Source organism: Pseudonaja textilis, chromosome 1 (genome assembly GCF_049901715.1).
Source record: "Pseudonaja textilis isolate UNSWEBS1 chromosome 1, rPseTex1.2, whole genome shotgun sequence".
In the NCBI taxonomy this organism is placed as follows: domain Eukaryota; kingdom Metazoa; phylum Chordata; class Lepidosauria; order Squamata; family Elapidae; genus Pseudonaja; species Pseudonaja textilis.
In genome coordinates this window covers 242,005,555-242,032,816 of record NC_141990.1, presented here as the reverse complement: position 1 = coordinate 242,032,816, position 27,262 = coordinate 242,005,555, and the positions used below count along the sequence as shown (strand labels likewise).

At 37.5% G+C, this 27,262-nt stretch overlaps 1 protein-coding gene across 1 annotated transcript in view; it reads right to left on the bottom strand.

Moving 5' to 3' along the window:
• CTR9 (CTR9 component of Paf1/RNA polymerase II complex) overlaps nt 1–21,890 on the bottom strand; it is a 31,382-nt gene extending 9,492 nt beyond the window's left edge. Inside the window, exons 1-19 of the mRNA XM_026705576.2 lie at nt 21,700–21,890; nt 20,218–20,316; nt 19,252–19,491; nt 17,637–17,754; nt 16,810–16,899; nt 15,425–15,573; nt 14,378–14,485; nt 9,959–10,066; nt 9,618–9,854; nt 9,103–9,192; nt 8,887–9,015; nt 8,560–8,743; nt 7,166–7,254; nt 6,241–6,426; nt 5,247–5,334; nt 5,007–5,155; nt 3,953–4,069; nt 3,134–3,279; nt 947–1,018 (exon numbers count right to left, since the gene is read on the bottom strand). Of these exons, the coding sequence (XP_026561361.1) occupies nt 947–1,018; nt 3,134–3,279; nt 3,953–4,069; nt 5,007–5,155; nt 5,247–5,334; nt 6,241–6,426; nt 7,166–7,254; nt 8,560–8,743; nt 8,887–9,015; nt 9,103–9,192; nt 9,618–9,854; nt 9,959–10,066; nt 14,378–14,485; nt 15,425–15,573; nt 16,810–16,899; nt 17,637–17,754; nt 19,252–19,491; nt 20,218–20,316; nt 21,700–21,744 (2,444 nt within the window). The 5' untranslated portion in view covers nt 21,745–21,890. The remainder of the gene's footprint in view (nt 1–946; nt 1,019–3,133; nt 3,280–3,952; nt 4,070–5,006; nt 5,156–5,246; nt 5,335–6,240; nt 6,427–7,165; nt 7,255–8,559; nt 8,744–8,886; nt 9,016–9,102; nt 9,193–9,617; nt 9,855–9,958; nt 10,067–14,377; nt 14,486–15,424; nt 15,574–16,809; nt 16,900–17,636; nt 17,755–19,251; nt 19,492–20,217; nt 20,317–21,699) is intronic.
• Nucleotides 21,891–27,262: the final 5,372 nt, after the last annotated feature.

Sequence of the window (27,262 nt, the reverse complement as noted above, 5' to 3'; positions counted from 1 at the left end):
AGTTGGGGTTAAATTTGCAGACAAAAGCAGAAATAACGATGAAAAACACATTTCATGTCATTGGCCAAATCAAAGCTTTTCAAGAACGGACTCGTGAATGCTAGTAGTTAGCAACTAAACTGTAGTAAATATGTCTATTGTAAAGAAAAACCGATCAACGCAGCTGGGAATTCACTGTTAAATTTCCTAGAGGATTTTTATTTCTAACAATCACATCCCTTTTTAAAGCAGTAGCTTGGCACCTCAAATTGTTCTGCCCTAGAAAAGATCAATTATTTATCCAACTAATTGGGTTACACTGCCTTGAATCCCAACACATGACAAATATCTGATGTTCAGGGCTTTTGTGTATTTAGCTTCCTCATACGAACCCTTTATATTTAGATTAAGGATTTCGGAAATGCTCTTAAAATCCCAATAAAACTAAGTGTGAGTTTCACTTTCATGGACAACCTGCCTGCCAACACTTGTTTCAAACTACTTTTTGTCTGACACCTACTTAATTAGGAAGTTAAAAAAAAGATAAATCTTTTTTAAGAGTCCAATCCAGAAGACAAAGGCAGCTTTCTTCATTAAAGAGAATCCTTAGAGAAATATAGCTTACAGAACGTCAAGGATACACTGTAGAATTATTTCAAAAGAGGTGTATGATAATATTTGGAAAATTCTGCTAGAACTAATAAGAAAAAGAAATACAAAAAAAACATTGGAATAATCCACAGAAAATACTACTTCCCCAAGAGTAGTCATTAAAATCTGCCACATATGGCTAGTCAACATTATTTCCTAATTAGGTTGACTCTCCTTTCCTTATGGGTTTCAGCTAAAGATGTACATAGCTAACCTTAAAAGTCTGCACTGAAAACTGAAACCTGCAATTCAAATACTTTGCTTATTTCATAAGGAACTGATTCTTGAAAGCTCTGGTTACAATTTTTTTTTTTACCTGGCTTCGGTTGCAGCAAGCGCCAAATCAAATCTCATTTTATCTCCCACTTTACTCAAGTAACTGAAGTATCTGAATGAGAAACAGAAAATTAGATTATTTTGGAAGAATTTTAAAATATCCCTGTCTTTTTCCCCCATGTATATATTTCTTATAAAGTGGTACATATTTATCACAAACTAGATGATGTCAAAATTAAGGTGTTGCTTTTTAATTTCACACGCCATTCTATATCTTTAGCTCCCCATCAAATCACTCTTTCAGTTCCTAGAAAAGAAAGTACTCTTAAGTATTTGAATTGCCAATAACTTCTCATAAAAATCAACCCAACAATTTCTATTTCTTCAATGAGATTGTATTTGCATCTTTTAAAAGTGAAACCGAATCATCTTGCAGATGGCTCAAGACAGGTTTGGGAGAATCTCAGAACCCGATGAACTGATGGTTCTAGGAATATCTCATACAAAAGAAACTCCTGTGACAAAAGAAAGTTCTTGGCAGAGGCCATCATTCGAAAATATAAGCCAATGTATTATAACAATAATAATAAACAATAGCCTGCCTCAGTACGTTAAGTTAGAAAAAGATTTAATTTGAAGAACAAGCATGCTGTTCAAAAGCACTCTTTTGAATGGGACACATTCTGTTTCTGCTGGAATGGACACCCCTCCCCACCCAGCCCTATTCTGTATATTAAAACAGGCAGTAATGCTTGCAGGCTGGAACGCTAGGTCCAGTTCTGAAGCTTTCATCTTCTGGCTCTCTGCATTTTTAGACTCTGCTGAAAATGTTTGTATGTACTACAGACAGTCCTCGACTTACAACAGTTTTTTAATGACTATTCAAAGTTACAAAGGCATTGAAAAAGAGTGACTTATGACCATGTTTCACAGTTTTCACAGCCTTTATAGCATCCCCATGATCACGTGATCAAAATCCAGGTGCTTGGCAATTGGTTCAAACTTATGACCGTGGCTGTGCCCCAAGGTCATGTGATCCCCCTTTGCGACCTTCTGACAAGCAAAGTCAAGGGGAAAGCCAGATTCACTTAACAACTGGGTTACTAACTTGTCAACTGCAGTGATTCACTCAACAACTGAGACAAGAAAGGTCACAAAAGGGGGCAAAATGCACTTAACACATATCTCAACAACACAACATTAAATGGTGGGAACAATTGTGGTCGTAAATCAAGGACTACCCATGCGACTCATCTCTCCTCAACCTGCATTTCTATCCGCCAACTAATTTTCGAGGACCACAGCAATACGGTCAGTCCTCAACTTACAACTGTCCGTTTAACAACAGTTTGAAGTTACAACAGCCTTGGAAAAAGGGTCTTACAATCTATCCTTAAAGTTACGCCTGTGGCATTGACCCTTTCAGTCATATGATCACACTTTGGATGCTTGGCAACTAGCTCTCATTTACGATGGCTGCGGCATCTTATGCAATCACAATCTGCAAAATTCTTTCGCTTCTGAGAAGCAATGTCAATTCGGGAAGCTGGATTCACTTAATCACCGCGCAATCCACTTAATAACAATGTGACTGCCTTAAGGACAATGGTAAAAGAATGGCAGTCAAATTGGGTGATGATTCTACTTCCTCTCTCCACACTGACTTACAACAGAAATGCCAATTACGCTCATCAGTCAAGGATTACTTGTAGAACAAAACCGTTCAAGCAGCAAGGCTATCTGCCTTCCCTTTCCATCCCTATAGGTTTTATTTAGCCCATTCACTTTCTAGAGGGAGGGCAACGCTAGGGACTTCACACATCCATGGCCAGAAACAAACTCTAAAAGCTATGAGACAGAGCTTATGAAATATATTATTATTCTATAATAAAGTTAACAGCTTGAATCTTGCCTCTTAGATCAGGGGTCCCCAACCCCCGGTTTGTGGAATGACATGAAGCCCCATCCATGAGATGCAGGCAGCATGCAAAACCATGTCCTCTCTGGTCCAGAGAAAAACCTCTCTCCACGGGACTGGTCCCTGGTGCCCAAAGGATTGGGGGGCGCACTGCTCCAGATGCATTACAAAATTATACAAAATAATTATAGTCTGTTAAGCTAGGCTAGAATTTGGTTTTAATCTCCATCACCACCCTACCATACTCTAATGCAGTGCATATTCTACGGGGGTGGGGGGTGTTCTTAAATAAAGATTATATCTCCTTACCTGTGAGCTAACTCCAGTTCTTTCACAGCATTTAGTACTTCCTTCAGGTTGCTTTTTTCATCTTTCAGGACAGAGGTAGCTAGCCTTTGCAGCACAAGAGCCACGTTGAACATAAGGACTGTATCGCTGGGGGCTACATGTCTTGCCTGAGAATTCAAATGTAATTTAAAATTAAACCAGTATGAACCAACCAGAAAAGAGAAACTGTTGTTACAACATACCTAGGAAGCCAGTCAGGCTCTCTCAGTAATGGCCTCCCACAAGTTGGAGAAGAGGAAACTTCCCTGGACAGCCTATGGTGTATGATTATTCATCTCCTTTTTTATCTTGTACAGTATCCATAATTTGAGATTTTGGTTTGTGGTGACTCTCTATATAGCAGGGGTTCCTAAACTTTTTGCCATCACACCTCCCTTTAGCCCAATCTTAATGTACACGCTTTCCCTAAAAATATCCAAATACAAAATGAACAGTTAAAACAATACAATGAAACTTTGACAAAGGTAGATTTATTTTAAAAATGCAACTAAAAAAGGTTTTTCACACCTCCCTGGTCTCTGCGCCTTCCTAAGGGAGGCATACCCTCATAGTTTGGGAACCCCTGCTCTATATTGTATCCGGGTGATATTTGGGACTAAGTATTGTTTCTTCCTATAGAAGTTTTATTCTACTTAGACTACTTTTTTACAACATGGCTGTTTTATTGTATTTTATGCTATTGCAATAACTGTGACTCTATATGATTCTAGGGTATATAACCATCAATAATAACAATTATTATTGATAATTGTTTCGTTAAATATTAGAAACTTTTCCTACCTTTAGCAATGTTTGTTTGCATTCTTGTAATTTACCACATTTGAAGAGAGCTCGGGCCAAATACAGCAATACTTCGGTGTTCTGATGTTTATAGAATTTTCGGAGACAATTCTCATACTAGGGTGGGGAAAAGAATAAATGTTTGAAGAATTAGTTTAAATTGCCAACTTTTATAGTGTTCCAGATAAAACTGCACTGCAGTCAGAATGCAATAGTGAACATAGCCTTATAAATGAGTTTGCAAATATCTCCTAGTAACTTCCAAAAACCTACTACAACAGCCTGCATTTCTACACAGGTTGAAGAAGAGAGCAAAGCTCCAGCTTTATACCCAACACAGCAGCAGAACAAAAGCTTAGAACAGCAGCTTAAAAAATACTCTCCACTAAGATGGCTGGAAAGAAAGAAATTAAGTTTCCTTTTCCATGCAGTCAGCTTAAAAGCCAAACACATGTATATACATTTCTACGATACATGATTATACAAATTCTATCACACACAACGTATCAAAAATTTGCCAACATGTTACTTGTAACTTCCTGATTTGTTTTTCATCAGTTTTCAGATCCATGGGAAAAAAGACGTTTTTAACACTTTCAATAACTGCAGTCTTAAAATAAATTCATTTGGCTATTTAGTAGTCTTGGCTTTCTTCTGGGCATTAACTATTGATTAATAGACCACTCAGTCTGCCAATTATATGTCTCAATTATAGCAATTTATCTCCAATTCTTTATTGTAATGGGAACCTATGCCATTTGGTATATGCATTGCTGAAAAGAGCCCGTGCCCAGATTGCCTACAAAGAGAAAACCAATACCACTGATTCAGTTCTGTGAATATATCCATTGCACAGCACAATTTAAATGCAATTAAAAAAAGAAAGAAATGCAGAAGGTACTGAAAACATTCATGGAATGATCCAATTTAGCCCAACAAGATAGGATCATGCCAACAAAACTAAAAATTCTCACAGAAAAGACTCAGCTTGAAATTCATACTTCAGTGTTTATAAGGAACTTGTCCCAAAGTCAAGATATTTATTAAGGATTACCATCTGCACAGCACTGATGTACTGCTTCTGCTCCACGTAAATGTGTGCGAGATTAAGCCACACATCGCTGATATCCGCGGTTGCCTCTCTCACTTGGGCAAAAACATCACGAGCCTCACGGAAATATCCTTTGTGTGCCAGCACAGCTCCTAAAAAGGAAAATCCAATTTCCAGAACCATGCAAAGTCACTGCAAAATTGCAATGTAAAAAAGAAAAGTCAAGACAAGAAATCTTAGTACCTATGCCGTTAGCAGCATACAAATTCTTGGGGTCATTCCTGAGGACCTGTTTGTAGATGGCTAGGGCACGATCTTGATGACGTTTTTCCTGCAAAAGGGAGACGGGAAGTGAATGCAGGTAATCCTTGACTTACAACCATTTGTTCAACTGATCTTTCAAAGTTACGCTTACAACTGTCACAGTATCCCAGTTATGCGATCAAAATTTGGACACTTGACAATTGCCATGTATTTACAACACTGGCAGCATCCCTGGGTCATGTGATCACCATTTCTGATCTTCCTAGCCAGCTTCCAACAAGCAAAGTCAATGGGGGAAGCTGGATTTGCTCAATGTCCACACAATTCACTTAACGATGCCACTGATTTGCTTAACAACGATGGCAAAAAAGGTTGTAAAATTGTGCAGATCTCACGTAAATGCTTTGCTTAGCAATGGAAATTCTGGCCTCCATTGTGGTCATAAGTTGTGGACTAGTTGTATTTACAATATTTATTAAAATGTTTGAATAACTTGTCTGGATACTCAAGAAATATTAAAATATATTAAAACACATTAACAAAATATATTAAATATATTAAAACAAATGTTAAAATACATGAAATGCATCACACAATCAATATAAACACTAATGTAAAATCCTTGGCAAAGAGACAAAAGAACTGTCTATCCTCTCATTTCTTTTAAAGTTTTGTAAAAGTCTTACTCTCTGTTGCTGTTCAAGTGTATCATAAAGTCATAGTATATAAAGGACTGATTAATAAGATCAACTTGTAATTTTATATTAGGTAAGACAATTTTCATTTCTGCACAGAAACTTCCTGTCTCCTATTTAGGAAGACTCTGTGTGTGTGTGTGTGTGTGTGTGTGTGTGTGTGTGTAAAATCCATTATCCAGCAGTTTGTGGATTTGAAAATCCGGATTAGACAGAAAGCAATGCTCATCCATTGAAGCAGCTGCAGAAAAGACAGTGTAAAGATGCAGAGTATTTACCTTCTCTCTGTCTCTGGTGGGTTGGTGCAGAGTCTGCAACCATACATTGCCCAAAGCCAACATAGAGTAAGTGTCATTCTGTGTTGATGGTTGTTTTAATATTCGTTCAAATTTCTTCTGTCCTGGACCCCATTCTTGTTTGGCCAAGTGAAGATTGCCAATCAGGGACCAAGCATCAGGATGGTCCTGAAATAATATTCCAATACACTAAAAATCAGCTTAACTATAGTAAGAAATACTTCTAGTTCAAAAAGATCCACCTCTCCCCAGCTCCAAAAGGCATCCCATAAAACGTTTAAGAATTTCAGCGAACTTTGCTAAAATCCAAACTTTGGAAAAAGGGGAGAAAATTCCACAATAGATGCTGTCTGGGAGACATTCCAACTACTCCCAAAGGTGCTTTTTTAGGGGGCAACTGGACTTTGTTTTTTCTTTTGAAGACATTCCACTTCTCATCTAGAAAGTTTTTTCAGCTTCGACAGGATAGTGGGGAACCGAAGAATTTATATTTCTTGCAGACAGCTGGTAATCTGCATCCTTTTAGAGGGTAGTTGAAGCACTTGGGAGGTTTATCTGTGTCCTCAGGGTCTCCTGTGTATTGCTTCTGGTTCCTGTAATCTACAATTTTTCTCTGAAAATCCATTTTTACTCCCACACCATTCAAAGAGTATTCATCTCACCTTTGGAACAACCATGACCTGGATTACTAAGAATCTCTACAGACTATAATTCCAACTACTCATTAAAAATACACTATGAAAATTTAAAACCCAGCAATGAAATAATGTATATTTATTAAATTATATGACCGTTTTTTTAAAAAAAAAAAGTTAACAATGATTTGTTAACTGGCCACAGAAAATCTTTAGAATTCATGGCCTTAGCTATAAAATTGCTTTCTAAATGATGGCAAATTCTTACTGACCTGATTGATTTGAAGTGCTTCTTTAAACCAGTCAGAAGCTTCATAAAAGTTTCCTTTATCTCTAGCCATAGCTCCTAAACGCAGGTAGCCTAAAGAAAGGGGAACAGATTTTAATGATCGAAGACTCATTTCCAGAACACAGTATCCTGTTTCATAAGTGCTTTGAATGATGCATGTTTGCTCTTCAAGACTTTTGTGATATTACTACTGCATCCGATCGGGACAAAGGCAGAACAGTTTAATTATAGTGCCAACCATCAGCTGTACTACAGGTTAGAAAGGATCACACAATGATGCTAGCCATTTAGTTGTCAAGTTAAAAGGAACAATAGAATGCCTATTTACACCAGCAAATCTTCCTAATGCTACTTGATTCAACACAAGATGCATCAGAAGGTCACAGAAATGTATTCTAATATGAGTCTATAAAGATGTCAAACAACGCTATCTTCACATTTTCCTGTTAGGTTTATCTTTTAAATCAACTGCACATGCTTTGCATATTTGGATTTAAAGAGGAAAAATTGTGGCTTATAATGGCAGTGTTTCACTGGGTATGGCAGCATATGTGTTTATTTTCCTGATTTTCTAAATTTTATTAATCTTATTTTCAAGTCTTGCTAAGATTATGATCTAAGCCTGTTCCTCTCCATCCAAATCCATAAGTTTCCAGGCCCCACAAAAGAACTTTTCAGCATCACACGGTCAGCTAAAAGTTGAGTATACAATTGGATATTATCAACATATTGATGATACATGATACCATGCCATTCGGTAAGCTTATTCAATGGCTTCATGTAGCTGATAAATAGGAATAGTGAGACCATAAAGACCTTGCAAGCAAGGATATTGGGTTTGATACTTTACCCCTTATCAACACCAACTCAAACTGATCATGGAGAAGAACCACCACCACCACCCTCTTTCCCTAGCTCCTGGAGCCATTACAGAAGGTACCATGATTGCTGGTATTAAACCTCACAGATCATGCAGAGCCATCATAGCTGCACCATATCCATTCCAGCTTCACCAGAGGTCATTCGTAAGTGCACTCACTGCCATCTCACCACTATGCCCAGAACCAAAACTAGTCTGAAATTGTTTATTCCAGGAACAGCTGGCACTATACCCCCAATCACGTTCTCCACAATTGTTCCTAAAAGAGACACTGGACAGGAATTATTCAACATGGACCAGCAGTGGCTTTGTAACATACCATTTCCTTCAAGGCAGTGAGATCCTACCCAATGATATACGAATCAAAGAGAAAATATGGCATAAAATACTTCTAATAGCAACTCAATGCACAGATCTGTGATATCATAGTTTTCAACAGTTTGAAAATATACACATGCAACTATTTTCAATTTAAGGATTGCAACAAGGTTTCTTACAATCAACATAATTTGGATGTTCCCTTAGGATGTTTTTGTACAGTTTCTCTGCTTCATGAAATTCACACATTGCTTCATATAATCTGGCTAAGTTGTATGATGTTGTCACTGAAATTGCATTGTAGTAATGTTCATCGTGTTCTGCTTCTGCTTTAGCTCTATCCAGGGATGCCAAAAAATATTTCTAAATGCAAGTATAAGAAGGTTAAAAAGTGTATATTTATACATGGGTGCACATACATGATACATACGCGCTTACACGCTCAGCCAAGTTATAAATATATTGCATACAAATAGTAACAGTGGTTGGGAAGTTGAGATTCATACCTTTGCTTCTCCTAAGTTTCCAAGTCTGAAGTGAAGAGCACCCACATTATTTAAAATTTCTGGGGGAACATCAGCTTGTACTTTTTCCTGAAGTATTCGTGTCGCTGTGCCATAGGCTGAAAGAGCACCCTATACATTTAGAGACAGTGGAAGGATTTAGTGTAACATGTAATTGTTCAGCATGAAACAAGTCTACTTTACCCACCTTTTATATACCTGTATATCTGTCTGCTCAAGGATTTGTGCTAGCTCAATCCAAGCTTCCACATCATCTGGATACTGTTCTGTCACCTTCTTTAAATGACCCTATTTAAAAAAGCAACTTGTTACTTTATATAATTTGATTTAGAATTTCCCTGAAAAGTGGCACGCAGTAAATAGTTTTCTGAGGCTGTTGTAACCTTTAACGGTTGTTAAATGAATAGTCCTAAATTAAGGACTGTATGCAGTGTCTAAAATTCAGCATTCCACAAATGATCACTTTTACATGTAGCACAGCATTTGCTGTTTCTAAGACAAATGTTCCCTTTTTTAAAACAAGTTCCAATACATATAAATTTAACCATGACAGGAAAATCCCTCCTAATATATATCAGGTCTATAGGCAATACAAATTAAATATCAATTGTACTTGGATTTCTCAAAAATAACTGACACGGAGTTTGAGATTTCACCTTCAATTAAAAGTGATGAATTATAATTTTGCTCTTATCTCTTGAGGCTTGCTGTACCTTTGCAATATCTCGTTTGTCTTGATCTTCTGAAGCAGCGTAGAGAGATCCAAGAATTTTCATGGTCTCATAATTGTTAGGGTAGGCTTTCAAAACTTTTTCAAAGCATTGTGATGCATTTTCTTTGTCTCCTCGGTAAATGTACATTTGACCCAGTCCAAAAAATGGCAGTACAAAAGATGAAGAGGCAAACTGTGTGGCTTGGTAATAATATTGGAAAGCTTGATCATAATCTTCCTAATAAAAAGAAGGACATAAGGAAGAAAGGCATTAAAACTTGGAAAAATCTTAGGAAAATAAGATTGCAAAGCAGAAAGAGAGTTATGTAAAGCATAATATACCTGAACGTGAAAAGACCTGGCCAGCTGGTAGCAACTCTCTGCCTGCATTGCTTCTACTTCTGTATTGTGAAAAGCATGAAGTGCCAAATGTTGGACCTTACCATAATCCTGTATAAAGAAAATAAGATTATCATAATATTTTATAGTATTTTTTTAAAATTTTATTGGTTTTTAAAAATAAACATAAACAAACAAAACATAAAAACATCAAGCTATCCTCCATAGGTATACATACAGTGTGCCGGTTGGTTTACAAATTGTTTTGTGCTTCCGTTTCGTAGTCTTCAATTACAATTACATTGCATATAATCTCATATTGTCAATCAAAAATACCTTAGTATCATTATTAATCAATCATTTGACTATACTTTTATTCATTCATGTTTTACAAGATAATCATGATTTACTTAGTTTATTTTATAACATTAATTATTAATTATTATTTTATAATATTATCTTCCCAAATCTATCCTAAAATCATTTTGTAGATATAATAAGTACATCTTTATATATTCATTATTTTCTAAAAGTCTACATATTTCATTACTATATTTTATTGTCTAACCATTGATAAAAAAGATCCCAAATTTTATAAAATTATTTATCCTCTCGTTCTCTAATTTCAGATGTCAATCTATTCATTTCGGCACATTCCAATATTTTCTTAATGATTTCCTCCTGTGATGGTGTTTTCTCATTTTTCCAGTTTTTAGCAAATACAATCCTAGCTGCTGTTAATACATTTACAATCAGGTATTTCAAGTCTTTACTATATATTTCAGGTAAAATTTCCAATAAAAATATCTCTGGTTTCAAGTCTATATGTTTTCTTGTCATTTTTTCCAACCACATGTGGATTTTAGTCCAGTATTTTTTAGCATCTGCACAAGTCCACCACATATGGTAATATGAGCCAGGTGTCTGATGACATTTCCAACATTTTTCAGATTTATTCTTGAACATTCTTACTATTCTTGTCGGGGGAAAATGCCACCTGTAAAACATCTTATACAAATTATCTTTATATGCTGTTGACATTGTCATTTTATAATTTTTAGACCACAATTTTTGCCATTTCTCTAAATCAATCCCATATCCAAAATTCTTCCCCCAAGCAATCATAGTTTCTTTAACTTCTTCTTCTAGTTTAATTTCTAATAAATATCCATATAATTTTTTAATCACCTTTTCATCAGTACCTGTCAAAATGTTATCTAAGTCAGTCAATTTATCATAGAAACCTTCTGTTTTAGAATCTTTATCATACCTTGAATTTATTTGTGCATATGAAAACCAATTCATCTTTATACCTTGTTCCTCTAGTTTTTGCATTGATTTAAGTTCACCCTTTTCATTCAATATTTCACCATATCTAACTGTTTGTTCCTTTTTGTATATTATAGGATACAAAAATGCTTCAATAGTCGATAACCAGACTGGAATTTTCAAATAACATTGTCTTTTAATCTTCTCCCAGTTTAACCACAGAGACTCCCGTATCCATTCCTTAACCCACATCAGATTTGTAGCTTGGTAGCACAACTCCCAATTAGGCAAACCAAATCCTCCTCTAATTCTAGCATCTTGCAAAAGTTTTAACTTTATTCTCGCTTTCTTACCTTGCCATACATATTTCAACAGAATTTTATTTAAATCTTCAAAGTAGTCTTTTCCAAGCCTAATTGGAATTGTTTGAAACAAATCTAAAATTCTGGGTAATATAGTCATCTTGATTGTTGAAATTCTCCCTATTAGTGACAGTTGTAAATTTTCCCATTTCGCCAGATCTAGCACTATCTGCTGTTTAAGTTTAATATAATTATTCTCTTTTAATGTGCTACATCTTGCTGTCAAATATATCCTCAAGTACTTAATCTTATTCATGACCTGAATTTTCAATAGGTCTGCCAGTTCTTCCTTTTGTCTTAATAGCATATTCTTTGTCAAAATCTTTGTCTTATCTTTATTTATTTTCAAACCAGCCACCTTTCCATATGTCTCTATCTTTTCTATCAATTTTGATGCTGCTTCTAAAGGGTCTTCTAAGATGAAAACCAGATCATCCACAAATGCTTGCAGCTTAAATTCTTCCTTTTGATTTTCATTCCCTTTATATTCTTTTCATCTCTAATATTTCTGTTTAGCACTTCCAAAGTTAACACAAACAACAAAGGTGATAGTGGGCACCCTTGTCTTGTTCCTTTTCTTATATTGATAAGAGTCTGTCAGTTCTCCCTCTATCATTACCTTTGCCGTTTGCTTATAGTATATAGCTTCTATTGCTTGAATAAATTTTCTAGCAAAACCCATCTGTTCCAACAGTAATAACATGAATCGCAAATTCACATTATCAAATGCCTTCTGTGCATCTAGAAATATCAGAGCCATTTGTTTTCAGGATATGCCTCATAGTATTCTAAGGTGTCCAAGATTACTCTCATATTGTATTTAATTTGTCTCTTTGGCAGAAATCCATTTTGATCAGGATGGATAAAATTATTTAAATATTTTTTAAGTCTTTCTGCCAATACTGAAACAAAGATTTTATAATCTGCATTTAGTAGAGAAATGGGTCTATAGTTCTTAATTTGTAATGGGTCGGCCTCCTCTTTTGGAATAAGTGTAATATAGGCTTCTGACCATGATTTAGGTATCTTCTTCTTTAACATAACTTTATTCATAACTTCTAGCAATGGAAGATTCAACGATTCTTGTAATGTTTTGTAAAATTCTGCTGGAAGTCCATCTGGGCCTTTCCATTATTTTGCTTCTTCTGAGTGCTTCAGTTAACTCCATCATCGTTATATTGCTTTCTAACATTGTTTCAGTCTCTTTAGGTATCTGAGGTAAATTACCATTCTGTAAGTACTGTTTAACTCTTTCCTCATCAATATTCTCTTGCATATATAATTTCCCATAGAAGTCTCGAATGATTTCCTTCTTCTCTTTACTACCATAACAAACTTGGCCTTAGTCATCTATTAATTGCAATATTTTCCTTGATTCTTTCTCCTTTCTGTTTGTATGCTCACCATCTACCTGGTTTGTTTGAGTCTTCAAAGTAGTTCTGTTTAGCACCTCTAATTTTCTGTGCTAATTCTTCTTTTTCTATTTGACCCATTTTATGTTTAATTATATCCATTTTTAGCTTGATGTCCTTTTTCTGTGGCATTTTCTGTAGCTCTTTTTCAAGTCTTTTATACTCATCCTCTAAGGCCTTAGAGGCTAGTCTTTTCATAGTATTCCTTTTCCTTGTATAGTCTATTATCAAGCCTCTAACATATGCCTTCATTGTATCCCATACATTCTGAATTGATGTATCTTCTTTTTTGTTTTCTCTAAGGAAAAAAGCCAATTCTTTCTCCATCCACTGTGTGAAGTCTTTTTCCTTTAAAATAGTATTATTAAACATCCATCTAGATCTTCTTTTTTGTCCTTTCCATTTAATTGTCATTGGATTGTGATCTGCCCAAGTACTTGTTTCAATATTTATTTCTTGAATGTTAGTTATTAATTCTGTTGACATCCATATTATATCTATTCTGGACCATGGTAAGTGTCTATTTGAATAGAAGGTGTATTGTTTAGGCTAGTTGATTCGGCAGGTGAGTTCTTACACACTCCTTAGTGGATTCCAACTTCCATGGCCACCGTCCTACCATAAAATTTTATAGTATTGTATATAGTATAATATAGTATAGTCTAGGGCAGGTGTGTCTAACCCATAGCCCATGGGCCACATATGGCCCTCGACAGCTAGTAATGCCACCCTACAAGATATAATAAAAATATAAAAAAATAAAGGAAGTTTGTTATTTATATACAATAATTATATATTTTATATGTGGTCTAAGACAATTCCTCTTCATTCAATGTGGCACAGGCAAGCCAAAAGGTTGGACACCCATGGTGTGAGATAGACCGAAATTCAAATTCTTAGAAATCTTAGATTGACCATTTGTAACAAGTGCAATAATTCATATTGCTGCCTATACAATCCTTAACCCTTAAAGTGTGACACATGTCCCAACTTGAAATCTGGGTTGGTGTAATGTACAAATTCAGCAAATGTTTGAAAGAGGATTCATGTGTATCTATCCCTCTCTCTCTCACACAAACATTAATGAACTTTCTGAAGCCAGTCTGCAAATTTCAGTCATTGTGGAATATATACTTATAGCTTACATATTCCAGATGAATACCACAGAGACCAAAGAAACTTTTTTACGACCTTCATCATTTGCATTAGCATTTCCTCAGTTCCACAAGATATAAAAAGCAAACTGCAACTCTATTTCCCAATTGGAATGATGAAAAATAAGAATGATTTCAGGCAATTCTGAATTAGTCTGACTTTATTAAACAGCTTGAAAAATTTCAGCTAGCAGCATAATTCAAAACACAACCTTGTTGTCTTACCTTTTTAAAGAAGAAATGGTTTGCCAAGTGATTTAATACCATAGGGTTACTAGGATCAATTGTGTAAGCTCTAGAGAGTAACTGGACACCATTTTTGATGGAATCCGCCTGAAAGGAAATTGACAGTTTTTATTCATATTGAAATGCATGTTAACCTTCCTAGTTATTGTCTTTAAAAATTCAAGGGCTGTGTTTTTCAAAATTGATATCTTGATCACAACATTGATTGGCCATATGGGTGGCTGCCATTCCCAGCAGAAAAAATAGCTTATTTCATAAATATGCCATGAAGATGAATGAGGTTAGACTGATAATGGTATATCAATTAGGAAGAATAACAGCTTTTTCTATAAAAATAAGAAAACTCTACCATATAAGAAATTCGCCTTCAGAGCCAAAAATAGCAGTCCATGATTCAAATGGAAAACAGTTTATCTTTTCATGACTGTGATAGTAGACAAAGAAATGTGTAAGTCCAAGATTAAGTGCAGGGCAAATCATCTTCATCACATTAAATGTTGGTAGGTAATCCTTTTCTGGGATTGTTTTAAAAATAAATAAATTAGCATGAGTTTGGGACCCATTTCTTGCTTGAACTGTGTTTATAGTAGTAAATGTTAGCAAGTCTGATTGGATTATTTTATACCATCAAAACTCAGGTTACTGGACTCAGCTTTGGACAGATTTTATTTTATTTCAGGCCTTTGTAACAAAATGTGTGTAACTACATTCCTTCCTCTGTGTATCTGTGATGCTGAAAGAAAAGCCAATCTAAGCCACAATATCACAAGTTGGAGATGTTTTAAGCATATACTAAGCAACCTTATAAGACCACTAAACCTTTGCTGGTTCCATTATTTCTGTTTTAAATGACTTATTCAGCAATTGTTGCTTCAAGATCAAAGGAGCTAGGCATTTGCTAAAGAAAGAAGAATCAGATTTTTATTTCAAATTGTGAAATGGCCATGGTTGGCCTCCTGCCATCTAAAAAATTGACTATAGCACCAGAGTCTTGGGAAACTACAATTTTAGATTAAACTTACTCACCTCTTTGTTATTTAGTTCCAGAACAGCCAATCCAACTAAAGCCCCCACACATTTGGAATTGAGTTCCAGTGCCCTGCTGAACGCCAGGCGAGCTTTCTCTAGCTTGTTCAGCTTTACAAAGCAATGGCCCATGCCCAGACGAACCTCAGCTAGGAGACAAAAACAGTAAACACTTCCAATGTTTATTTATTTGAATTATATTTCTTTCAGGAACCATGGTGGTCTACGTAGCATTCCCACGTACAATTTTTCTCTATGAAAACTGTGAAGTAGGTTGTGATCTAAGAACAAAAGGCCCAAAGTCACTCAAAGGGTTGCGGGGACGGTTTGACATGGAGTCTTCCCAAAGTCAGCCCAACAACTTGGTCACATTATGCTGGCATTGTCATTTATATTCCCTTAACTTAAAGATTCTCTTATTATTTATGTATTAATGATTCTGAAGCACTTTGCACATAATAGTAGGCATATTTCCTCAAGAGTTCCTATGTTCATTTGCATAATGGCATTTTTGCATGTGAGGTTCTGTCAGGTGAACTCCAGAGAATACAAAACTCTTAATTAGATGAGCTACTCCAAAATTCTCATTTCAACTGCAAAGATTAGGTGATGCAGTACTTTTGGTTCAGTTTACAACATGCATTTCAAAATGCACAGAAACATGATAGATACAAACACATGTCTATAACACCCACAATTTTTTCCTCTGGATAGTACATCAATTTAGAAAAGGGCACAGCTGCTTTAAGGTGTTGCAGATGCTTCTATCCCCATATATTCCAGAGGCATCTTTGGTAGATCAAATTTAAAGTTCTGTATAATCCTAAAAAAATCCACAAAGTTTTTTAACTTCAGTTCTGTAATTTTCATGAGTGTTGGCTAATATCTGAACCAGATTCTGGTCTTGTTATGGTAATAATTTCTGCTATTCACCAAAAGCTGTTATTTTAGGAAGGCTGTAGATTCAGAAATATTTTTTAAAAAAGATAAAAATTTCATAGGTAGCCAATATATAGTGGTAGCTAGGCAAGGAGCAGAGAAACACAGATTCTATTCCTTTCTTAGTCAAGGACACCAGCTGAATACCTTGGGCCAGCCACTGACTCAACCCAAAACCTTGTAACATAAAATACTGACTTTTCATTAAAGAGTAGCAGCTGAAAATATGTAAATGCAATTAGATAAACAGGCACCATTTTAGTGCGAAGGTCATAGCATTCCATGCACCTTGGTGTAGTCATGACAGGCATATGACCACGGAAGTGTCTTTGGACAACCCTGGATCCCTTAGCTAGGAAATGGAGATGAGCACTATCCCTTAAGAGCCAGATACAACTGAGCAGGGGGAACCTTTACCTTTTTACTGTGCATGCTTTGCTTCTTACCTGGGCAGCCAGGATTAGTTCGCAGAGCCTTTTTATAATAGGCAAGGGCACCTCTGTAATCTTTCTTGTTAAACGAAATGCATGCTTTACCTATCAGAAAGAAGCAATAGAAGATGATAAATATCTCTAACATTTATGATAGACATCAGGAGTTCACAATTTACTAGCAGCAAATATATTAAAAGAATAATAATTATTCCCTGAAAAGATGGTATTAAAAAACCATAAGTCACGAATATGTCCCCATTTCCCTCTAATCCAATTGTCAACATCCTGCTTGTATTAGTTGTGCAGCAGATGCATTTCAAAATTGCTAATGCTCTATTTTTATTAATAGCACAAAGCCCAATAAAAGCCATAACTGGTTGTTGAACTCTTCCCTACCTTTATCATCTTAAAAAAGTCTCTGAGTTTCACAGTTTCTTTCAACAAAAGGCTGAATCAGGTCATGACCACTTTCTGCATGAGGTGCTGCCAAGCTCTAAGTACTGAAGAGGGAGGCAGTTGCTTCTTTTTATTATAGGAAAAACCATCCATTTCAGCTAACAATCTTACTAAGTAAGTTATTAAAAGTTATGATACCGGGCCCTTTTTATTTTCTACTTTAAATTCAAAGTCCAAAATGAGCAAGAAACTATCGTTTCTATCCCCCCAAAAAAGTAAGAGGACTTATTTTGGACTTCAGCAACCTGCAGCAGGAGAAGCTATATACCAAGGTGAAACACATTTTCTTTGTATATCCCAGAGATCACAATCTCTTAAGACTACTGAGCTCAACACTGTTAAAGTGAATTTATTTCTGTGAAGACAAAATACGACTGACTCACCAAGAAGGGCTGGAATATTATTGGGAGACTGATTGAGTACAAAATGAAACTGTGCATCTGCTTGATCCATCTTATCCCCCTCCAGAAGGCAGAAACAGGCTCTTCCCAATAAGTGATTCTAGAAAAGCAGGAAATTCTCTTAATTTTTATTTCTAGGAGAAATTACTACAAACCATTCTAAGTGATAAGAGTTTCAAAATCACACTTTGCTCCTACATGATTTTGAAATGTTGCCTAATTGCTTCAAATGTTTCCTTATCCCCTTCCATTTACATCCACTTTTTTCTTTTGCAAATGACAGATAATCAGTGACCAATCAGTGACCAACATCCTTTATATGGAATTTCTGGAGCCTTTTCTCCTTTTTTCAACAGCATGCCAAATTGCACCAGGAAAACATAATTTTTCAGATTTTTAATAAGCTCTTGTTTGTATCTACAATAAATTCTTGACCTAAAAAAACCCTTTCTGATCTTTGCATGTTAACATTACTCATAACCTTCTTTTTTGTTGCTGAAAAAAATGTTTGAGGAACTCAGAAAATAAATGTTATCCATCTGCTCTACTACTATTTCTCCAATATAGTGTATGGATATATATTTCTGAGTTATTTTTGTTCATTTCTTTATTACCTAGGTTTCCTCCACAAGCTAATGCTGGATCTCTCCTTCAATATTTTGTTGGCATAACCGTATCACATTAGCTATTGAAAGGAATTGGCTCAAAATCACCCAGAAATTTCCACAGCTGAAAGTACAATTGAAGTTGAGACTCACTAATTCGATCTATTGACCCTATAGTCCAATGGAGGGACACTGAACTTTTTGGGTAACAGTGGGAGAAGAGATTGGCAAAACTAGGTGCCTTCACTTCAGCAAGACGTGCTTGTCACTAAATAGAAGATTCTTATTTCTAGCCTCCTTCTTTCATTCACAGCATGGAAATGGCCTTCCATCTCCCTCTAAATCTTCATCAAACCTGTCTAGTTACTAGCAACTGATACTTGGACACTAGCTAGATATGCCTAAGATTCTACTTGAATATCTCTGCATGCTAAACAAATGCTCTAACACTGAGCTGAAACCCTTCCAGTTCATCACTTTATTTCACCTAGATATCTTACAACGGATCTTCCTTTTTGTGAATTACACTGCAAACCTCTGAGCAAGTGATTTTTAAGTTATAGTTTTTGTTTTGCATATAAAGGCTTTGTGTGTGTGTGTGTGTGTGACATTGCTTCTCCAGTATATATGTCTGTGTGTACACACACTGGAGAAGCAATGTCACTTAACCACAAGATAGCTACTAGTCAAGATTTGCCTAGTGATGTAAATTAGGTACACTGATGTAAATTAGATAAACTAAACTATAAAAGCCATGGTTATAGATTATGGCTAAGGTACTTTTTTCAAACCACAGTCTGATCCATGAAAGCTCCACCTTTGGAAACAATGTGACTTAGCTTATTATTTGAATGCAATCATATCCTGCATTAAAAGTCTTTTAAAAAAAGAAACATAGTAGAAAACCTCTCATCTTCAAGAGAGATTATTTCAGTGTGCTACAAACTAAAAGAAATGTATCAGTATCTTCATAATTAGTCAATTGATCTTACCTGATCATACATGATAATTTTATCAGCCATAGTGTACAATAGTGTAGCTTGCGTAATAAGCTCTTTCTTGTTATCTTTGTTCTTTTCTTTCCGAGCCTGCTGTACATAGTAGGCTGCTAAGGTATCTAAGCAAGTCATCTGATCTTTTTCATGGTCTCTATAATCCAGGTTTCCATCTATGCGAGCAGCCTCTAATAGTTTCACAAAGTCTTCTGTTTTGCCTTGTTTGTAATATTCCAGCTAAAAAGTAAATGAAAGTACATTTAGCAATCTGCTATTAAAATTGCATTCATAAAATATGCATAGCACATAAAGTTAAGCAATTATATATTAAATTATGACAAGAAATCAGAATTCTGGGTCATATCTGTAACATGTCATCCTTTTCATTGCTTCTGGAAAGGTGTGTGTGTGTGTGATGGTTTTATTATGTGAATAATATCTCATTCTTACAGGAGTGGACAATCCAGAGGCTGCACACAGACCCAGTTGCATTTTGTGTGTGCAAGAGCCTCCTCAAATCATATCACTAATTTCAGCAGGAAAAACACCAATTTTAGTGGCACAATTGTTCATATTTGAGATGGAGGTAAAATAAGAGACAGTGTAAATACACTAAGTTTATTGCTTAATATATCTATTTCTTGAACTTCCCTTTCCACTGTAAAACAGACCAAAACCTTTGACTTCACCACTCTGATGACATCGCATCACCGAACTCCTATTTTTTTTTAAAAAAAGAAAAGTGCAGGGCTTATTGCAAAAATGCTACTTAATAAATACAGATATTCCATTCAAATCTTCTACAAATGATTACCTTGATAAGGGAACAGTAATAGAAACCTATACATTTCTACATTACCTTAAATCAAAGAAAGTTATCAATGAATTCAAAAATAATCACTATTTTAGAATATGTATGAACTTATAGTATAAATAAATAGAGCAAACTGATATGCAACCGACCGCTAGGGCAATCCATATGTGCAGCTGAGTATGTTCCTGTTTCAAAATGCTTATAACTTCATCCCCCTCCGGTAATTGATCGAAGTCAAGCTCAATGACCTAAAAATCAAATGACAACATTCAATATTTTATTAGTTATTAGGGCACATACAATAAGATCACAAAACAAAAACTACCTATATTTCCTAACAGTATGTTAAGCCCTCTCCTTGACTAAAATTATTTAAAAGGGGATTTCTAGAGTTCTACAGATCAGCAGCATCTCATTCAGGATAACTTTTCTACTCAGGAGCATACAGAAAAACAAGACTTCTGTGCGTTCATCCTACATAAGGACTCATTCACAGAATCTGATTATTTTCCAATGCAGAAGAAATTCCTCCTCCTGTGGAAACCAAGTAGACATACATATTTAGGCACATCTGTGCAGTAACAGTAAATCTAAGCTAAAAGCTTGACCAAATTCAGTGGAATTCCTGGTAAGCTTTGTGGTAGTTTTTCTACAATACAGAATTGGTTTGAACAATTCTGTTAACAAGACAATTATACGTAGGCTGCAAAAACCCAGGTGATCAGTAAGACAATGGCATGAAAAGACACTGAAAACCTACTTTTTGTACTATGTAATGGACATCTAGATTCTTGCACCTAGTTTTGGGAGCTCTATTCTTTTTGTTTTTACATTACAGTCTTGTCTACAGGTCACCTGTTCAAGAAGTGAACAGGTGTAAATTTGCTGAGCTTCCAACAATATTGGTCAGGTACTATTATTGCCTTTGGATAGATTTTTTTTTTTTAAAATATAGCAGCCGGGACAATAATCTTGCATTCACTCTCCAAATACACACACCTAGCCAGGCAAAATGACAGTAACAACAGTGATCTCTGTGTACCAAAATAAAGAAAAGTTAACACTGATAAAAGCAGACTCAAGATCCCTACGGCTTAGTGCCTCATAAAAATATGTTTGTGCCTTCATTCCCCCTCTCCCCAAACTTATCAGCTGTTAAAAGAAGCAACAAGTTAAGGGATATCAAAACTGCTAAGTACTGCTGGCAATAGGTACGCATGTGCAGGTACTTTTGTTTGTCTTGCCTTTAAGTCAGTTTCTGCTAACTACATGGACCAATTTTGCGTGCAATTTTGTAGGCAATATTTTTTTGTTAGTGGCTGACCATTGCTTTCATTTCTGGGTTGAGGGAGAGAGGGACTGGCTTCAAGTGACGCCTAAAACAAGAGAAGTCAAGTCTCCCGACTCCCTAGTTCAGGACTTTTAACCACAAGACCAAACAGCTCTCACACAAAATATTCGTGGGAGCAGATTTACTTAGCACCAACTCCCCAGCAACTCCACGAGGACCGCTCCACGCTCCTCCAAGGGAAGCGGGTGGGATATTCAATTACCCTGCCTTTCCCCCAAGCGACTTCAGACAAACACGGACCCACCGAAAGCGAGCCAAGGGACGCCCCGCACCAACTCACCTCGTCGGTATCCCGGAGGGGGATCTCAATCGAGCCCCGAGACATGATGGCGAGTGCCAGCGCCGCCGCTCCAGCTACGGGGGAAACCGCTACCACCCCACTAACACCTCACGCCGCCAACCTCCTGCCCGAGCGGCCGTCTGACCAACAGCCCCGCCGCCGTCGCCGTTCGCGCAGGCGCTGTCGAGCGTTAGCCCTCGGAAGCATGCGCGGAAGGCGACGCGAACGAGGGCGACGCACGGGGGGAGGGAGCAGGAGGTGGGGGACGAAGCGTTTGGCTGGTTAGTTTTCTCTCCGATCTTCTGCTGCGCTGGGCAGCAGTTGAGTAGCGGGGTGTACTTAGGGGAATGGCTCTTCTCCAACGCTAGTTTAATACGTCCAGGAAACTTTGTGAATCACTTTTTAAAAAGTCGTAAAAAAATTATAAGAAATTAGACATTGCTTATCCCCCTGTATAGATATTACTTCCCCTGCAGTACTGTGTTTTGTAATTTGCTGAGTGAGTAAGTGAAAGGGACCATAGAATTATTTAAAAAGAAAAGCTGTGTTTTAGAATAACTTGCTAGCACTGATGACGTTACTTCGTTAAGGGTAATGAAACGTCTGCAAGAAAACGAGAGAGCACCAAGGACCTTTCATTTCAACCCTGAGCTACAAATATTCTTCATTGATAACTTGTAAACTTTGCATTAGTCATCTTAATGTAAAAAACAATATGTTCAGCAAAAAGGATGGTGCATTCTTCCACAGAGTGTCTTGTAAGAAAAATCTACACAATGGTTCAAAAAACACGGAATGAGTCAAACTAAATTGTTTCTATTCTTAATAAATTCTGCATTTGTTGGGAGTTAAAATAGTATAACTTTGTTGGTGGAACAGTTGATCCATAAAAATCCTTCTGATCAACGTGCTTCACATTATTTCCAAAGCTGTGTAGGATTGGTTATTTTAGTTGCAAGATTAAAGCCCTCACTAGCACTTGAAAAAGTGGTAATTACTCAAAAACTAATCCCTGATTGAAAATAGGAATTATACAGTACATGTATTATATCACATTCCTATTTGTAACTTGAAATTATTAATCCACGCAGTGTGGCTATAGTATTATTATTTACTCTTCTAATTATCTTCTACATCACATTCCTATTTGTAACTTAAAATTATCTATTAATCCATGCAGTGTGGCTGTAGTAATATTATTTACCCTTCTAATTATCTTCTTTACTCCCCCTTTTACTGATACTACTATTATTATTCTCTTGCTTTGCATATACACTAAATGCTTTTATACTGGAGACAGATTCCTTGCGTATCTAATTACACTTGGCCTCAATCTCATCTTCTGCAATAGTTTGAATTCAATTTATGGAATACAAATTAAAGAACCCTTTTCCAACAGTGACCACAGCATGATTGACTCAACATACGTCCACACAAAAATCATCACAATGATGTAATCCCCAATTATAACATCAAAAAAGGCAACTATGATCTTAGAGACAACGATCTCATTCCTTGATTGGCAATTTCTATTCACTGGATGCAATACTGTTGAAGACCATTACAACATATTTTTACTTGAAGTCAAAAGAGTCATCAATCTATATGTACCAATAGCAACTCCCAAAACCAGAAAAAACAGATTACCCATAACAATAAGGAAGCTTCAATCCAAAAAGAGATCACTTCGGTGGAAAAACAAATCTGGTCACATTGCCAACTTCAAAAGCTGATACAAAAATGTATGCCACCAGATAAAAACTGAATGCACCAATTATCACATTAAACAAGAGGAAAACCTATGCACCAATTCCACCCACGCTTTCTACAATTTTATAAACAACAAACTAAAAGACTCAAGGTCCATCCAACCCCTGAAAGGACCTAATGGCAAAGACTGCAACGATGACACCATTAAAGCCAACCTCTTTAACACATTCTTCGGCTCAGTATTTGTAAACAGCAATGGATCATGCCCAGTATTTCCTATTCAAACCACAGACAACTACAATGATCTAATACATATCGATTTTACAGTAGAAAATGTTGAAAAAGCACTACGCAATCTAAAACCATCTCTATCTATTGGACCTGATGGAATATGTGCCTACGTCTTTAAAAAAGCAATCCACTGCCATAGCCGAACCTCTAAGCATAATATTTGAAAAATCTTTCAGGACCAGCTCCTTGCCAAAACTATGGTCACAAGCCACAGTCATCCCCATCTACAAAAAGGGAGACCCCAGCCTAGTTGAAAATTACAGACCAATCTCTTTATGCTATGTCACCTGTAAAGTCATGGAATCAATTATTAACCAGTCCATTATCCTCCACTTAGAGACAAACAACCTACTCTCTAATAAACAATTTGGTTTCAGAAAAAACTATCCTGCAATCTGCAACTCTTACACTGCAAAAACATATGGACCACACAATTTGATCAGAGCAAAGCAATAGACGCAATCTACATAGACTTCTGTAAAGCCTTTGATTCAGTGGTACACGACAAACTACTCCTAAAACTAAAATCTTACGGTATCTCTGGACACCTGCATAACTGGATAGAAGCATTCCTGTCAAACAGCAAATGGTCAAAATTGGGAGCGTCCTATCAAATTCTGTACCTGTCAACAGTGGTATCCCCCAAGGCAGTGTTCTAGGACCAACTCTCTTCATACTCTAGATAAATGACCTCTGTAATCACATTAAGAGCAACTGCGTTCTCTTCACTGACGATGTAAAGCTATTCAACATCACAGACAATACTGCCACCCTTCAAAGAGACCTTGATTATGTATCAGAATGGTCAAACAAATAGCAACTTAAATCTCAACAAATAAATGCTCTGTCTTACATATTGGCAAGAAAAATCAGAAAATAAAATACAGGCTGAATAGTCAAGACCTTGTTGATGGATCCAAACTCTGTCAAGGATCTTGGAGTACCCATCTCTAATGATCTAAGTGCTAGAGTCCACTGTAACTACATAGCCAAAAAGGCATTAAGAGTTGTTAACCTAATCTTACGTAGCTTTTTCTCTGGTAATATTACACTAATAACTAGAGCATACAAAACATTTGCTAGACCTATACTCGAATACAGCTCATTAGTCTGGAACCCACATTACATATCTGATATTAACACAGCTGAGGAAGTCCAGAAATATTTCACAAGAAGAGATCTTCACTCTACTCGTTGCAGAATACCTTATGCCACAAGACTTCAAATTCTAGACCTAGAAATCCTAGAACTACACTGCCTTCGGTCAGATCTAAGTATAGTATATAAAATCATACATTGCAATGTCCTACCTGTCAATGAATACTTCAGCTTCAGCTATAACAACACAGGAGCAAACAATAGATACAAACTCAAGGTTAATCGCACCAAACTTGATTGCAGAAAATACGACTTCAGCAACAGAATGGTCAATGTTATGTCCTGAGAACTCTAGGAGTTCTCACTCAGGTCCACTCACTTTGTGTGGGCGTTCTTCCCCCTTTCCTCATTGGTTGGTTCTCCCCAGCAGCCAGCTATAAAAGCAGGCTGCGGGGTCCAACCAGTTGCTGATTGCTGCGAGCCAGTTCCAGGCGTGGCAAGCACGGTCAGCCCTTTATTGTTATAATAAAGTATTGTTGCACTCATGCTCTGGTTCAGCCTCTCATTGCTCAAACTTAACACTGGCGACGAGGGTGGGATGGCTACCAGAAGCACCATGCAACCGCTGAGTCACTAGCCGCCGATCTGCAGCCCAGAGAGAGCGATCGGCCGGTGATAAGAGAAACGCTGATCCGCAGCCAGAGAGAGCGGTCAGCAAACAAAAAGAGCAAACAAAAAGAGCAAACGCTGATCCGCTGACAGAGAAAGCGGCCAGCAAGCGATAAGCAAACGCTGATCCGCAGCCAGAGAGAGCGGTCAGAATCGAAAGTTAGAAGCGTCTGTAGCCGCTTGTTAGCCCAGCTACAGGGAAAGTGAAGCGCTGCGAGCCGCAGCCGCTCAGTATCAGGCGCGAAATTCAAACGGTTGTCATTTGAATTTCAAACCTAAAAGGTACAGCACAGCGCTGTAGCCAGTCACTGACGCCCACACAGGCGCGAATCCAAACGCCATCAACGGCTAACAGCCAAACGTGGTTAACCCAGAGAGAAAGAGAGGATTGCAAACAGCCTCTCCTGAGCTGAAATCACTTGCCCACCACGGGCACTAAAACATTGTCTGCTGCCCCAGAGAGATTTTTCCACAGGTTGTTCAACCGGTCCCAGCACCATGAGTTCCAATCCAGTCTTCCCGGCGTTCAAACCAGACGAGGAGAAGTGGGAATCGTATAAGAACCGCTTTAATCATTATATCGATGCAGTTGGCCTGGCGGATGCGGGAGAGCATCGGGAAAAATCGTATTTCCTAATCTACTGTGGAGCCACTGTCTACGATACTGCCACGGCGCTCGTGGCTCCTCGTGAGTTGAAAAACGTTCCGTGGTCTGAGTTACTTGAAATTCTCACTAACCACTATTCCCCCAGGCCCTCACAGATTGCCAGGAGATTCACCTTCCGTATGAGGAAGCAATCGAGCAAGGAGACCATCAATCAATATATGGCCGCTCTCAGAACAGCAGCACTGCATTGTGGGTTTGGAACCTACCTGGAGGACATGCTCCTTGATCAATTAGTCTGCGGGGTCAAGGACCTCCACCTGCAAAGGCGCCTTCTCGCAAAAAGACCTCAACCTCGCACAAGCAGTCGAGGAGGCCTTGGCAGCTGAGCTGGCAACAAACTCAGCCACCGAAATCCAGGGCCCAAGTGCCAAGCTGACATCACTTCCAGTCCACTCCGAGGAGGTGGTAGCAGAAGAAACCATCAGTGATGAAAACGAAGTCCACCGCCTCTCCAACGACAGACGGCCGCAGGTAGGAGCCAAACAAGAAAACATCGGTCCACCCAAGCACATCACCCTGTGCCTAGCCTGTGGGGATCTCATTAGAGGGCCACCTGCAAGTTTAAAGGAGCCACCTGCAATAACTGCCATAAAAGGGGACACATCGCGAGAGTCTGCCAAGCCCCCCAGAGCGCAGCACAAAGGCACCCTCCCTCGCACTCGGGACCACAGAGGCAAGTATTGAACTGTCGCACGCACCACCTTGCCAAGCACACTTGCCACACTGTTAGTAAATTTCTCTCTCCATTTCCCTAGAAGGTAAACCGTGCCGCATGGAGGTTGACACAGGGTCAGCGCTCTCAATTATCTCGTGGAACACCCTTAAGAGGCTCCAACCAAGCCTATCCACTAGCCGGCTCCAGAGATGCCAGTTTGGCCTGAAGGACTACCAGGGGAAGACCATTCCTGTAATCGGCAGAGGCAAGTTTCTTGTCAGTTTTAGAGCTTTTAAAGGTCACCTACCTCTAGTGGTAGTTAACGGCAATCTACCCACCTTATTGGGGCTCGATTGGTTTCCCCATCTCGGCCTAGGGCTAACAGGAGTCCATGCTGTCTCAACCTCAGACACTGACTCCTTATTCGCTGATTACTCAGATGTATTCAGCGAAGAGCTGGGGTGTTATAACGG